At 34.4% G+C, this 16798-nt stretch overlaps 1 protein-coding gene across 1 annotated transcript in view; it reads right to left on the bottom strand.

The window, feature by feature from the left end:
* Window positions 1–6223: 6223 nt before the first annotated feature.
* CCDC102B (coiled-coil domain containing 102B) overlaps window positions 6224–16798 on the bottom strand; it is a 198653-nt gene continuing 188078 nt past the window's right edge. The window contains 3 exon segments of the mRNA XM_043559068.1: window positions 6224–7444; window positions 7446–7702; window positions 11019–11237. Coding sequence (XP_043415003.1) covers window positions 7402–7444; window positions 7446–7702; window positions 11019–11237 — 519 coding nt within the window. The 3' untranslated portion in view covers window positions 6224–7401.

The raw sequence follows: 16798 nt of genomic DNA, 5'->3' as shown, positions 1-16798 counted from the left end.
AACCCCATCTGCACTGTGTCTGAAAGACAGATTGGCTATCTCGACATTTATTCCAGATTGCTTCCAGTTTTCCCTCTTGTATTGCTAAACATCTACATTTTCCTGAATCTCTTGTAGCTAGAGCTCCAGGTAATCTTTAGATGCTGGAAAATAAATGTGCTTAAGTAAGACCTAAATTTGAAGCTGATTTCCGAGGAGGAAGAATGCCAACAACACATTATAGAGCTGGCAGTCATAGGGTGACTTGTATCCCCAGCTTACAGCTAAGGTGGGTGATCATGGAGGCAGCGATGAAACCGTGTCATTGAACTCTGTCTCTTCCTGACACCTTCTGTGGAGAACTCATTCCTTAGTCAGCCCTGTTCCGTGGTAATCCACCAGAGGTCATTCCTATACATCCAACATGGAGTTTGCCCCCCGAGACCTTCTAAGTCATTCGATTCCTTATATTATATACCTTTCTGTCATTTGTCTATTTTTTGATATCTACAACCAAACTGTGAGTATTCAGTAAATGTTTGTTGAACCAATCCATAAACAAATGAAAGAGTAGATATTACGTGACCTTAAATGATTTTTTTGTCTATAATAGATGAGATTACGTTTCGCCCTTTATAAAATTGTCTTAATATTCTTCTGTTCTCAGTAAATGATAAGTTATGAACATATGCAAAATAAGTAATGGGATAGTTTGCTCCTTCCGAAAATTCATATTGCCCAATCACAGAAAAAACTGAATACTTTTTAATCTAGTTTTGAAAAAAATACACTGATACTTCCTCTACAACCATTAAAAATAAAAACTAAAATGGATGTTTTTCTTCAAGTGCATTACTTGCTAATAAGCAAAAAGCAGATAAGACAAATCTAATAAAAAGAATGAAAAAGGCATTCCTCCTATGGTACAAGCTAAGCTAATAAGCAGTGACTCATTCAAATATAAAGACTAGAAAACATTACAACTCAGATAATTATCCGGAGAAAAGGACACATTTGGGTTTCTAAATTTTGTAAATCCCAATTTTCTCTTTTTTTCCTATTTGTATACTGAGCCAAAGGACATAGTTCTAATTATGAAATGCTCATTAATATGGGTAAAAAAACATTCCAGCTACGTCTGCCCAAATCATGCCAAATAAACAGTTTCTTTGGGAGAAATTGAATTAATTCTATCCGGCTTAAGGTAGGATAATTAATTTTAACTGGCTTAAGGTAAAATTATTCTTGTAATACAGACTCAGCCGGCTAATTATTTCTCCATATGCTACCGTTCTCCCCACACCTGCCTCACCTTGGCACAGAAGACCTCTCACATTTCCCTGCCCTTCTCCATGTTGTCAAGGACATGCCACCAAAACAGGCACCAACTTGCCTCCAGGGCAGAGAACCACGTTTTCAAGCATTAGAGCAGATTAGAAAATAAATTTCATTTGTGATATTTATTTAAATTAACTATGAGGTATACAAAACCTCCTTGAAAGTAATTTGAAATTACCATTAACAAAAGATATTTACCTTAATCCCTAAAGTTATACACACACACACACACACACACACACTTCAAATCAGAAATAACCTAAAGTCATTTATAGTTATTACAAAAGGTATAATATATTTTTGGAACATTCTTTATTGACTCGAAGATTTCCAAGTTTAGTGAAAATAAAAATCACCTAGCTATTTGCTTTCTTTCTTTCTTTCTTTCTTTTTCTTTTTTTAAGAGATTTTGGCTGAATCTATCAACATTTTATTTTTATTTATTGTTTCGCTGTTAAAACAACTTTTTAAAGTTTTTATTAAAATTCCACCTAGATAACCTACAATGTAATTAGTTTCAGGTGTATAATATAGTGATTCAACATTTCCGTCCAGCACCCAGTGCTCATCACAATTGTACTCCTTAATCCCCATCATCAACTTAACTGGTCCTCCCACCCACCTCCCTTCTGTTAACCATCAGTTTGTCCTCTGTAGTTAACAGTCTGTTTCTTGGTTTTACTCTCCTTTTTCCCATTTGCTCATTTGTTTTGTTTCTTAAACTACACATATGAGAGAAATCATACGGTATTTGTCTTCCTCTGACGGATTTATTGCATTTAGCATAATGCTCTCTACCTCCATCCATGTCATTGCAAATGGCAAGATTTTATTCTTTTTTAAATGTTTATTTATTTATTTTGAGAGAGAGCGAGCACATGCATGAGAGCAGGGAAGGGGCAGAGAGACAGAGAGGGGGAGAGAGAATCCCAAGCAAGCTCCATGCTGTCACCGCAGAATCCCACGTGGGACTCGATTCCACAAACAATGAGATCATGATCTGAGCTGAAATCCAGAGTTGGATACTTAACCAATCGAGCCACCCAAGTGCCCAAAATTTCATTCCTCTTCGTGGCTGAGTAATATCCCATTGTGTGCGTGCGTGTGTGTGTGTGTGTGTGTGTGTGTGTACAGCACATCTTCCTTATCCATTCATCAGTGGACACTTAATTACTCTAAAAAATATATACATTCCCACTTGTCAAGTCGCATGCCTATTAATTCAGAATTTTTATTTTCAGAAAGCACCCTACCTGGTACAGTAGGACCATGATTCAATTGTTCAAGAAACATTGAATTAGGAGACAAGAACATCTAGTTTACTTTTAAATTCCTTCTCTCCACCATGTGAATTTAACTGAACATACATGGCATAACATGATTTCAGAATGCTAGAAAAGGAGCTGAATGTGAAATATGAAAGTAATTTGCAATTATTCTTTCTTGATTGACTTTCTATTCACTTTACACTAAAATAGAACCACCTTTACACACACACACACACACACACACACACACACACACACACACGTACAAGGAAGTATGTAATGGAGAATTAAAGTTGGTTAAAAAGCAAAGAGATGATTTTTGTTAGTTACTGGTATATTGATGCTTCCTGTCTTCTGTTTTCCTAGAATTTAAAGAGAATTAGAAAGGCTGCCAAATGGTGTGGGAATTTAAATACCCTTAAATTAAGCACAATAAAATGATAGGGAAACACAAAGTGATGGGCAGTGGAAGAGAAATAAGAAATGAAAATGCTCTCAGTTATGTCAACAAACATATTAAATTTAACTGTGTGAATTAAAAAGAAATAAATCCAGCAAGTGGAAAGAGTGCACTAAGCGGGATCAGGAGCCAACAGCTATTTTTGTGGAAATAAACTGAAATTCTAAAGAAATATTACATTATCCTCATGAACCCAAATTAGTGCTTTATTTAAACCTAGTAGCTAAGTTTTGGAAAACATAAGATAATGGGATTTTGGTGCTGGAAGAATCTCAGCTAGAATCTCCAGATTCTTTTCTTAAAAATGAGGAAACTAAAGCACAAGGAGGATTATTTGGTCAAAATATTGAGTATGAACCAGGATAAGAATTTTATTCTTTCTAAACACTGGTCCTAGTTTCCTGTTATGGACGACTGAATCACACATTTAGCAGTTACCACTTTCATTGGATAATAGTGTGGATGATCTTTGGAGTCTTTGTTTTAAAGGCACTAATTCATTCATGAGGACTCTGCTCTCAGACCTACTCACCTTGCCAAAGCAACACCCCCAAATATTATCACATTTGCAATAAAGTTTCAGCATATGAACTTTGGAGGGACACAGACATTTAGTAGATCTCAATATTCCCAAAAGTCAGCTACAGATTCAGTGGAGTCCCTACCAAAAACCCAATTGCATTTTTTGCAGAAATGGAAAAGCTGATCTTCAAATTCATATGGAATTTTAATTGGCTCGAAATAAACAAAATTATATTGAAAAAGAAGAACAAAGCTTGGGGAGCCATATGTCTCGATTTCAAAATTTACTACAAAGATACAGCAATCAAAAGAATGCGGTACTGGCATAATGGTAACTACGTAAACTAACGGAATGAAATCGAGCCTCCAGAAATAAGTCCATAGCTCTATAAACTACTGATTTGCAACAAAGGTGCGAGCACCATTCACTAGGAGACAAAAAGTCTTTCAATAAATAGTGTGGGAGCAACTGATTCACGTGTCAAATTATGCAGTTGGATTCCTATCTTATACTGTATATATAAATTAACTGAAAACAGGTAAAACTATGAAAGTCTTTTTTTATTCTTCAATTTTTTATTTTATTGTTTTTTACTTTTAACCGTCTTAAAAATTTATAAATATAATTTATTGTCACTTTCTTACACCATACATAAAAATAAAAGTCTTAGAAGAAAACACAGGGGCTAAATCTTCATGCCTTGGATTTAGCAATGGATTCTAAGAAATGAAACTTTAAAAGCACAAACAGCAAAAGAAAACTAGATGCATTGGATTTTATCAAAATTAAAAACTTCGTACATCAGAAGACATTCCCAAGAAAGTGAAAAGACAACCTAAATGGTACAAAGTGTTGGGAAATCATATATCTGATAAGGGTTTAATATCCAGAATACATAGAGAACTCTTACAACTCAGCAACAGAAAGGGAAACAACCTTATGTTTAAAAAAGGGGGCGGTGGGGGGGAGAGGCAAAGAATTTGAACAGACATTTCTCCAAAAAGGATATAGAAGCACATAGAAAGATTTTTAATATCATTAATCATGAGGGAAATGCAAAGCAAAACCACAAGATACCACACTACACAGCCATTTGCATGAGTATAATTTTAAAAAGATAAAACCAAAACCAACGTTTCTGAGGTTATGGAGAGCTCGGAACTCTCATACACTGTGACAGGAATGTCATGGCTAAGCCACTGTGGGGAGCTGATTCCTCCAAGCATTAAATATGGAACTACCATAGGACCCTGAAATTCTACTCCCAGATACATGCCTAAAATAATTGAAAACAGGTACTCAAATAAACGGATGTACATACATGTTTATAATAACATTGTTCAAAAGAGCCAAATGATGAAAACAACCCAGGTGTCCATCAGCACATAAACGGATGAACAAATTGTCATATTTCCATGGAATCAAATACTATGCGACCAAAAAGGAGAATGAAGAACTGATGTACACACGAACCCTGAAATCTTGTGTATGTTAAAGAAGCCAGACACAAAATGTTCCATGTTGTATGATCCCATGAAATATCTCGATGGGTAAATCCGTAGAAACAGAACGCAGACTTGCTGTTGCCGGAAGATTTGGGGAGCGGGGAATAGGAGTCACTGATGCTTACTGCGTTTCCCCTGAGGATGGTGAAAAGTCTTGGAATCAGTTACAGGTGGTAGGTGTACAATATTGTGAATGCATTAAGTGCCACTAAGTTATTCACTTCAAAATGGCTAATTTTATGGAGGTGCCTGGGTGACTCAGTTAGTTAAGCGTCTGACCCTTGATCTCAGCTCAGTTCTTGATCCCAGGGTCATGAGTTCAAAAACAAACAAACAAAAAAAGAGAATATTATGTAATATAACTTGACTTTGAGAAAAAGGAAAAGAAAAAAGAACAAAATAGTGAGTGTCTCAGGCCTACAGGTTTTTCCCCTCAACTTGTAGTTTTATTTTTTTATTTGTATTTTAGCTTTAGTTTTAAGGAAATATTATAACCATAGTGTTTTTTTCATTTTAAATAAGAAGCTAAATATTATTTCCTATCACTGCTTTAAATCAAGCTAATATAAATCAACTGATAACAGCTATGTGAAATGCCAATCATTTTGTAATAATATAGAGGATTATTAGTAGTATGCTAGGCATATCAACAGAAAATGATATAATTTCATATCTGAATGTCACAATTTATATTATAAAATTTCATGAAGTTCTAAATCTAGAATATATAAGTGACCTAAAGTGTCAAAATTTACATCTTGGTTTTAATTGGCTGTGGGGTAAAATATCATTGATCTGGTATACATGAAGCAAATTTTAAAGGGTATTATAAGCCTGCAACAATCTTACAGACCTCATTGCTCGCTAACATAGAATAAAAAAGAGAGTATAAGAATTAAAGATAAATCCAAATATACAATGAAATCTAATGGAAATGGAACATAGGTTTATTTATTTGGGTTGGGTTGGGATGGGTTGGGATTTACTATTCATAATTTTAATTTAATAATCTATGACAGCATTTGTTTTTTTTATAAGAAAAAGTGAAACTCCACCCAGTGATAATATAGTCCTAGAAATAATGCTTCACATGTACAAAATCTTATTTGTGTATCTTTTCTCTAGTGAATAATCACAAAACAACGAAAAATAAAACTTTTACTTTTGAGTTTATTTATAAAAATCAATTCATTGTCTGCATTTACATGTGCGTTTGAATGCATGAACGCATGTGAGTATTTCAGGGTGAGTGAGGACAGTCATTATATTAGAGAAAATGCCACCCTCTTTTGTAGTATATTGATTTATTTTAATTCGGTGTGAACTTTCACTAGATACCTCTTTATGACATTAACAAATGGTACGTAAGCGTCTGTCTCTGCTAACTTCAGAAATTCTTGGAGAAAAGAACATTGTTCTGGTCAACCCACACAATCTAATTCACTTTTGCCAAAATGTATACAAAATCACGGATGTGTTTCTAAGTTTTGTGAAATCACTGAATTATCAATTCATGAAAGACACTCGTGTAGCTCAGTGTTTTGCTACAACTAAGACATTCTTCAAAATGAATTATTTTCATTTTTATATACCAAAATATATTTCACACACCAAAGGGTTAAAAATTTCCATATCTCTAAAGTCTCTACAGTAATATAAATTTTTACTAATCACTGTGTTAAAAATTAAAATTTCTAGTGTACCACAGAAAGCAAAGCTGTGTAAGAATGGTTAAAGAAAAACGTGAAATAACCCTGTCTAATAACATCAAATTATGTTATTTTATATTTAAAATTATTATTTTACAACAGCATAAGAATAGATATATTTATTCTTAAATTATTCAATAATTGTATGAGCAATGAAGGTTTTAAAAGAAAAATGATGAGTGAGGAAGTTAACAGAGCCATAGGTTTGCCTGATAAACCTCCGAGTGAAAATAAAACCTTTCTGAGGATAAAGTTACTAAGCAAAATAAGTATAATGTCATTCCTATTCAAGAAATGGACACTGTCAGTAATGTAAATTCATTAGGAATTGACTTTGATGGCCTTTCTACTCTTAGATTAATTCATCATTTTCCTGAGACACATCAATTACCACTCTGTCACATTAGCTTTCTGAAAATGACCCATTGTGTGACCTGAAGGAAGAGAGTCAGTTGCCAGAATGATTTAAGAAAACAAGCCTCCAAAAAGCTACACAAAAGGCATGTTGACTAGTTCATGGGGCTTTACCCCATAGAATACTGACCACTTTTTCCAATAACTTTTCACTTCAAAACGTGTTATTTGGAATGGAGAATACAAACACTGCATATCTACAGAATCAAGGCTTTCCAAGTACAAACCTCCCTGTCACTGAATAAAGTAGGTAAAGCAAATGAGCATTGAAAGGTATCATTTTTAGAAAAATGGTTGGGAATTACAACTCTACTTTTCTCCATTACAGCAAAATCAGGACATATTTTGATAAATATTAGCCTATATGTGTTTGCTCCCATTTTGGTTATTCTGTTATGTCCTCTCACTTTATAGTCGGCATAAATTCCACTTTTCCCTTCTTTTTCCCTCATTTGTCTTCTCTTGTCCTCTCTTCTCTCCTCTCCTCTCTGTCCTCCTAAAAGTTCCTGGAAACGAACAAAGGGAGGAAGAGAGGTGGAAGTAAAAGCTCAAAAAGAGATTAGATTTGGTGAAGTCCTTCACGTTTTTTCTTTTTCTTTTCCCCAAGCCCTGAAGATGTTATTTTCTTAACCTCAACATTTATGGGTTGTCTTGAAACTTACTTCTCTCTGTGTCTCTCGTAGGCATGGTCCCATCTCTCATATCTCATATTGATTAGTGATGTTGCAATGTATTCATTAAAAGTTCAGGTGTGCTGCTGTTTTTGTTTTTTAATTGTAAAAAATTGATGCACACATAGCCTTAACATAGGACAGGAAAACAACCACAATATGGACATTCATGTGATGAGATCATCTGTGTTGAGGAGAATCTTTGTCTTTAAATTAACAGTGCAATTTAAAATTAAAAGATGTTTTCTTTAAAAATCTATTCCCTGTAATACTGAAGCCAAAATATGCAAAAATGTAGGCAAAATATAGCACTCTATATATTTCAAATATATATGCAAAATTCTTCCCCTCTTGTATAATAAGGATTTATACAAAAAAATCATCAAACAATGAGAATGTTACAGTTCAAGAAATTAACACAATTTATCGATATGGAGATTTCTATGAATACCCGGTAGTTTTGTGTCTGTCACAGACATTTGTTAAATGCAATAGATATAAATATAATGTAGTAAGAGAACTTACACCTCTTTTAGAGACTGATAACTGAGTGGTTACTGTTTTATCACTTACATACCAACACTTATTTCCACTATCTCCCTCATATACAGTATTTATATCCATATAGATATATGTTACTTCTATACGATAATTATATACCTATATACACATGATACTCCTATATGGAACTTGCATGCATAGTTTATATACATATAAATTAGGTTTTATTAAAATAATATTAAAATTACAATTTAGTTTCATGTTATAATAAAATCTGCACTATTCTCTGGACTTTGGCATGTTCTATATGCAGCTTTGATCCGTTTGGCATTTGGGGACACAATCTTGATCCCAGTGGGGATCTCTGTGGCACCAAGGATTTTGACCTGCAGCTGTTCTATGATAATTATTTTGGTTCATGTAGGGAGTCTGAATTCTTAATGAAGAGTAAGAATCACTAGCACCTCTTCCTGGTCGTCAAGATAATATATACTTGAGGAATAGTTTTCTGATGGATGAACACACCCACTGGGTTGGTTAGGCCTTCCAGAATCTTCTCAGTTTCCAAGTTGTGTTTAGTTCTAAGTGAAGAACCGCACTTGTCTCAAAGACCCCAGGGACGGACTCTGTGCCCTGTTGACAGGACATGCCGATTGGTATATACCAATCGTATATACCAATATATATACCAATGGTATATACCAAGGCCAGTTCCAAACAGCCCCCAATCAACTCTCGTATTTCCTGACATACTTTATGCTATAACATTTTGAGGTAACCACATAGGAATCAAAATGAAATAGGATTAATTACTTCGCCTGTATTCCCATTCTACTTTATTCTTAGCAATCAACATGATGTCCTATTGATAATGATTTATGTATTTATATAGACTTTAAGCCCATTCTGGGCAGGGATAATGATTTGTTCATCTTCACATCACCCACAGAGTATAATACAAACGCTTGTTAGTTCAGGTGAGTCAAACACACCCAGGTATTTTGATGATCAAACTTGTTTCATAATTGAAATAATTCTGTGTTTCCACAAGTAGAAACACATAAAAACATCTCTACAGATGTTATGTATATAGGAACCACTATTAAGGCTGGTTTCATACAACATTTTGCTGTAACAAAATGGATATTTGCACTTGCAAGTCACAAAACACTAATGCAATTTAATCTTGTATTTGCAATTAATCTCTAGAATCACAAGAAATAAGGAAAGGTGAAATGGAATTCAACTTTTCTGGCCATCTTTAGCTTTTAGAGCTCATATGAGTGTGAACTACTTATACAACTAAAAGATATGAGCTTATCAAACTCACTTTTAATTCACAGGTAAAGAAACGGAATGAAAAGCCAGAAGAGTGCATTAAGATACTATATGTACTAGGGGCACCTGGGTGGCTCAGTCCATTAAGCGTCCGACTTCGGCTCAGGTCATGATCTCGCGGTTTGTGAGTTCGAGCCCTGGGTTGGGCTCTGTGCTAACAGCTCAGAGCCTGGAGCCTGCTTCGGATTCTGTGTCTCCCTCTCTCTCTGCCCCTCCCCTGCTCATGCTCTGTCTCTCTCTGTCTCAAAAATAAATAAAACATTAACAATTTTTTAAATAAAAAAAGATACTATATGTACTTTCATGGAAGAAATAGAAACAAGATGTAAATGTTTTGCAGCATGTTGACACTAAAACACACAAATTGCAACTGCCATTAAGAGATTATTCTTAAAATCTAAAAACAATTTATTTTAAAGCAATCCCATCTATAGCAGTAATTATGTCTACTGACTTTAGGATAAAATAATTCCAAAACAACCTAAATTTCTCAAAGCCAGATTTTGAATTTAAATCTAGTTTTAACATTTATGTTATAGGCTACAAAAGCTATTTGAAACATGATGCATTGTATTGATTCAAAAACAATTTTTCTGAGACTAAAAAAGAACCAGAGAAGAGTAAACGGAATTGAAACTAAATTGAAACATTTATGCAGATCCTTACTAAAGTTACTGACAAATGCCTATTACACAGTTGTTCAAACTAACGGAGAAATAGACTTACTTAAAAATAAGATCAATTGCTTGAAAAACACTGGGGCAAAACTGTAAAAGGAAATGAAAAATACAAAGGTCCATCCTTTCATTTTCTCTTCCTTTTGGAAAAGCTTGTAAGTGTTGGATTTGTCACAGTTGTAACATTTTCTTTTTTTTAATATTTTATTTATTTTTTATTTTTTTAACGTTTATTCATTTTCTTGAGAGACAGAGAGAGAGACAGAGCAAGAGTGGAGGAGGGACAGAGAGAGAGGGAGACACAGAATCCGAAGCAAGCTGCAGGCTCTGAACTGACAGCACAGAGCCTGATGCGGGGCTCGAACTCACAAACCGTGAGATCATGACCTGAGCCGAAGTCAGACGCTTAACGGACTGAGCCACCCAGGCACCCTAATAGTGTAACATTTTCATACAAAATCTGTTACACTGTTTCCATATGCATGAACAACAATCTTCTACTTGCAATGAGAAAAAGAGCAAGCATTAGATGTTAAATAGTACAAAGGAAATATTCAGACTTGGAGGTGGGCAAAAGTTAAGGCAGCGTGAGGGAGGCAACTTACAGTGAGTGAGAACATTTGCTTCCAAGAAACCCCGATACCTTGATTTTTTTCCTGCAGTTCAATTTGTGAGGTCTTGAAGTCAGGACCTGGAGAGTTTGCACTTAATACATTTCTCCTCTCCAGAAGCTCTTCCATTTCTTCCACTTGGGCCTTTAGCCTTCTATTTTCTCTTTCCAGTCCGTGTTTTTCTGTTTCAAGTATTTCCCTCTTGTCCCGCTCCAAGATATTTTCAGCTTGCAATCTCTCTAGCTAAATACAGAAAACACAAAGAAGCAACATGTAGCATTTGTAATTATCAAAAGGCAAGGCACCCAGCAAACAAGCTCCCACTAAGAAAGGTTCACAGACACATAGATTTATATAATTTTTAAAAAGAACACTGTATTTGTCTGAAAAGTTGTGAACAACACGAACATCCTAAGACCAGGCCATGCCCTAGATAAATGCAGTCTTCCTCTTGGTTCATGAGACTATTTCTATAATCGTACAGACCGTATTTGTCAAATAAGTATGTCAAATGAAAAACGATAATATTCTGGCGATCATCTCCACTTAAATGATGAACATTATCCATTGGGAAGGCACGAATAATTTCTTGGATAATTTTGGTTGCATGGATATAGTTCATGTATTCATTCACTTATTATTTATTTACTCTACCTTTATTTATTTATTTACCATACCTTTCAAGTTCCACATATTATACTAGTCACTGAGGACAAAGACAAGCGAGTGAAACAAAATAGTATAATCCATAATTAAAGTACTATAAAATATAGTCAAGCACACATGAGTGAGTGGCTAACTGGATTTCCAGAGAATTGGAGGTTGACAACCATGGCCAGGGGGCCACATCTGACCCATCTCTTTTAGTATACCCCATGATAATAGTAGTTTTTCATTTTTTTATAGTTGAAAACAATTAAAAAAGAATACTACTTCAGGCACACTGACATTATACAGAATTCAAATTTCAGTGTCAAAAAAATAAAGTTGTATTGGAATGCAGTCATGTTCATTCATTGACATATTGCTTATGATTATTGTCACACTAACAATGGCAGAGTTGAACTGTTGAGACAGAGGCTGTATGACCAGCAAAGCCTAGATTATTTACTATCTGGCCCCTTAGGGACAAAGTCTGCTCATTTCCAATTCTGTCCCGTGATTCTCAACCACGGCTGCACATGAGATTGCCTTAGGGAGATGTTGGTAATTACTCGTGAACAAGAACCCACCTCTAGGAGTTTTGATTTATTGAATTTAGGGTAATTTTAATGTCTCTCTCCCTTGGTCAGTTTTGTTGTTTTAATATTTTTCTATTTAGATTTTAAAGAGGCAATATCAAATGTGTTTATTTTATTCAGTTTCATTATGTTTAAATATTTGCTCGTTATTATAATGACATTAAATTATAATTGCCTGCTATGATTATTTTTTTTTCTTGTTCTGGATGTTGTAAGTAGAAATGATTAGTAGCTTTTTTAGTTCTAAATTGTAATCCTGAGCTCTGAATTCTAATCTTGACTTCACCATGTATTCTGTGGGTAAATTCGGTCAGGCAACTTAATCTCCCCATGTGGACAATTTATTCTCTAATGTAACAGGGTCTGTGAGAAGTAAAATTAATTAAATTGACAGGAAAACACTTTGCATAGCAATGATCTACTTAGAGAAAAAACACTGTGGTCATATAATTTTGGGGAAATAATTATATACGTATTTCTCTCATAATTTGAGCATATGTATATCCAAATGTCAAAGTAATTTTATGGCATACATCTGTATGGTGAAGCCACACTTCACAGTAGAAAAACAAGTAGAACCTAGTCCTGATTCTGTCACTTATCATTTTTTGGCTGATTCTGAATAAAACGTTTCCTCTTTTTGTTCCTTTTTTAAAAATAAAATTCGGATGAGAACACCAGACCCACCAAATCCGTGGAATTATAAGGGCTGAATGAAATCAGTTATTTGAAATGCCTTGCAAACTATGTAACATGATTAAAATGTGAGACATTTTTAAACTGTTAAGGATAGAAATTGGAAATTACTCATTTTTACATAGTTTTAAATGGCTTGATTGCAAAGTACTGATTAGTATTATAATATTATAAAGTATTTTTCATGACATTTTAAATTCTAAAAGAGAGATCAACTTAAGGAAAATGTTAGATTTCAAAAATATCTTTGGAAATGAATTTGCATTAAAAAATTTCTAAAACAACCTTTTTCATATACACATAATTATACCATTATTATAGAAAATAGTCTGTTCCCAAATCAAAGAGATGTTCTGGCTTCTAAAAAACAGGAAACAAAAATTACATTCTTGAGACTGGACCTTGTGTATCAACTAAATATCATAAACTAAGGGACCAAATTTTAGACGATGTGGTTAAACATGTGGAGTATCTATTGGGGGATTTAAGGTGAAAACAGTATTTCAAAATCCAATTACCAACATGACATTTCTTTAATTATTAAGGTTCATGCTTAAACTTTTTGACTATCATCATGTCACTTATGAGAATTAAATAATAAAGCTGTAAGAAAAAATCATTAACTTAGTGATGAAAATTAATTTTAGGGGCGCCTGAATGGCTCAGTTGGTTAAGCATCCAACTTCAGCTCAGGTCATGATCTCATGGTTTGTGGGTTCAAGCCTCCATGCTTACAGTGTAGAGCTTGGGATCCATACCTAAGATTCTCTCTCTCTCTCTCTCTCTCTCTCTCTCTCTCTCTCTCCGCCCCTCCCTGACTCATGCTTTCTCTCTCTCTCAAAGTAAATAAATAAAATTAAAAAAAATTTTAAAAAGAAAAATTAATTTGGGGAAAAATATATATATTTTGGCCAAGGGGATATATAATATGATGATATGTCAGGGCATTATGAAATTGTAGGCATTTAAAAGAAATTGATGAAGTTCATTTTATTACTAATAACAGGTAACAGATAGAACTAAGGTTTTAAAGAGTAATAGATTGTTTGATTGAATAAACTCTAAATCTTTAAAAAAAATAAAGGAATGATTTTACCAGTCATAAAAACAAATCTTAAATAATCACGTCTGATTATTTGTTGTTTGCAGCCTATTAACACAGTGTGATTATATGATAAATTTATGTATACAAGACACAGCAAAAAAGTAAAGGTTATGTGGAAATTGGAACATCACAAATATTATAAGCAGTTTAAAACTTGTTTTAAACATTTCTTTATTTTTGAGAGAGACAGAGTGTGAGCGGGAGAGGGGCAGAGAGAGAGGGAGACACAGAATCGGAAGCAGGCTCCAGGCTCTGAGCTGTCAACATAGAGCCCGATGCAGGGCTCAAACTCGCAGACTTCAAGATCATGACCTGAGCCAAAGTCGGATGCTTAAGCGACTGAGCCACCCAGGTGCCTGATATTATAAGCAGTTTTATTTCTGTTTTCATTTCACAAAATTTTTTCTTATCAAATTATTCTTTTCCAAGAATCATATGAAAATCTACCACATTAAAAGCCATTCAACTAAATGCAAGTTAAAAAGACAAAATAAACATCAGGTACCATTTTAAGCCCTCAGATTTATGGTAAGCAATTCCAAGAATCACCAAATTGAATGCAATTCCATTGATTTGCTTCTACTGATCAAGAGAACATCTTCAAATATTTTAATTCTAACTCTAAAATTCTATGAATTTTAACTAATCATGGGTACTATCGTTAAATTTCAGGTAATATGAAAAATTATTGAAAAAATGTTTTCTAAAAATTTTAAGGTAAAAATATATTCTCTTCAGAGTAATCAATAAAATATTTGTTGCTTTAATGATTTCCAATGTTATACATATTAAGCACCGAGAAAAATATATAAATACCCAACTGTTCAGGTGTTCAACAATTATTGAGTATCTATTATGTAAGAGGCAATGAATATACTATTTCCAAAATACAAATAAACACATAGGTATAAATTGGGTAGAGATTCACGGAGGAGGAAACAACCTGTGTTCTGAGAAAGGCCTGTGATAAATTAGGCAATCAGAGGTTATTTGAATGAATAGCATATAAGCTGAAATCTGAAGTTTAAGAAAGCAAAGAGTCAGAATCAAGACAAGAGTGTTCCAATAGAGGAAGCAGGAAATAGGTTTGAGCATTATAAGAGGCAAGTGTTCAATCACGGTGTGGGGTAGAGTAGGATATAAAAGGAATCTGGACAAGCAGGCAGTGGTTCTTGAAAGTAAGTGTGAACACAACAATCATTTGAGTTGCTTGTGGAAAATGTAATATTGTGATTATCCTTAAAGATAGAATACGGGGTCATTTATAAACATTTACACCTACTCACTCGATATTCACCAATTATTAGTGCTTGACAATTTTGAGAAGACATCAAAGATCCCAACCAATGCAATAACTAGAATGTAGGTTTATGAAACCAGAGCTGTGCCATTTTGTTCATGAGCCTGGGACCTGACACAAGCTACGTAAGTGATCTATGAGGAGAAAGTACACAATGGTAGTCTCTAGGAAACAGCATTCCTATATTTCAATCACAACAATTACACACAAAACAAAATTAAGAAAGCATCTTAGAAGAACCAGTCATTTAGCCTACAGTACGTAACACCAGGAGGATTTCTCAGCTTTACTCTCAAGTCATTTCTCAGCATAGTTCCACTGCATTTTGTGACAGGTGAACGCAGTGACGTAAAGACAAGACTTAACGGCAAAATGACCTAGAGTTGGGTCCCAATTCTCTTAATCTTGAAAGCCTCCATTTTTCATTTATAAAATGTAGAAAATACTTCCTAGAGCCTAGTCTTATGAGGCAGAAATTCTATTATTTAGGGGAAATATTTATTCCAAACTCAAATATTCCATGTGATAAATTTGTTTTCTAAAGAATAAAACATAGCAATGGCCAAATCAAATAAGGACGGATGAAAATAGTCTATTTCTTTTTCCTATTTTATCAAGATGATGATCATTTTGTAAATGGACCTTGTCAACTGAGGAAAGCCCCAACAGAGAGCACTGTGTGACATTCTGTAGGCCAGTGAGGAGTCACCTGCAACCGATGTGGATATGCCAACACTATATTTGCAGATATTCAGAATTTTCATTTCAGCCAAGTCAGCCATAAAATCGGACTACAAACTATGATTTTTGGAAGTTAAAGGTAAAAGGCAGGAAGCTTGCTATTTCCTAGCAGTAAGATGATTACTCTTTTGCTGAGGGTAATATATATTCTTGGTAAAGAACCATATAGGCTCTTATCCTTCCAATAATCCTGTAAGTTTGTACTTGCTACCACGAGGAAACTGGGGTCCTTAGAGTAGAAGTAATTCTCAAGGTAGGCAGAGAGCCAAGTCTATGGTTCACCGAGAGGTCCTCTCTGATTCCAGTCCTGAGCTCATTCTGCCCATACCACGCTAACAGCTGCTAATGTATGTATATATCTGCAAGCAGTAACAACCAACACGTTTTGAATCCATTGTACTACGCTACAGCAAAAGAATGTTTTCTTTTGATATATTTTGGGGTTTTGATCCTTGCTTCGTCTTTATCAGCAAATTAATTCAGAGGGAAAGCAATTCTGTGGAAAGACTGGCAACTCAAAGCTAATGCACTGTGCATATTACTGATGTCAGCCTGCCCTGAGTCTTTTAACATTCTTTCTCTAACCAAGACTTAGAATCAAAAAAAGAAAAGAAAAGAAAAGAAAAGAATTGCGTAAACTCTCTGCTAAATAAAAATCTACTTCCCACTTGTCCACAGTTAAATACAGCTCAGTTGACAGCTCACACCCTCTTCTACCAAA

This window comes from Prionailurus bengalensis, chromosome D3 (assembly GCF_016509475.1).
Source record: "Prionailurus bengalensis isolate Pbe53 chromosome D3, Fcat_Pben_1.1_paternal_pri, whole genome shotgun sequence".
NCBI classification, from domain to species: domain Eukaryota; kingdom Metazoa; phylum Chordata; class Mammalia; order Carnivora; family Felidae; genus Prionailurus; species Prionailurus bengalensis.
Note: the sequence above shows the minus strand (reverse complement) of the source record. Positions and strands in the feature narration are given on the sequence as shown.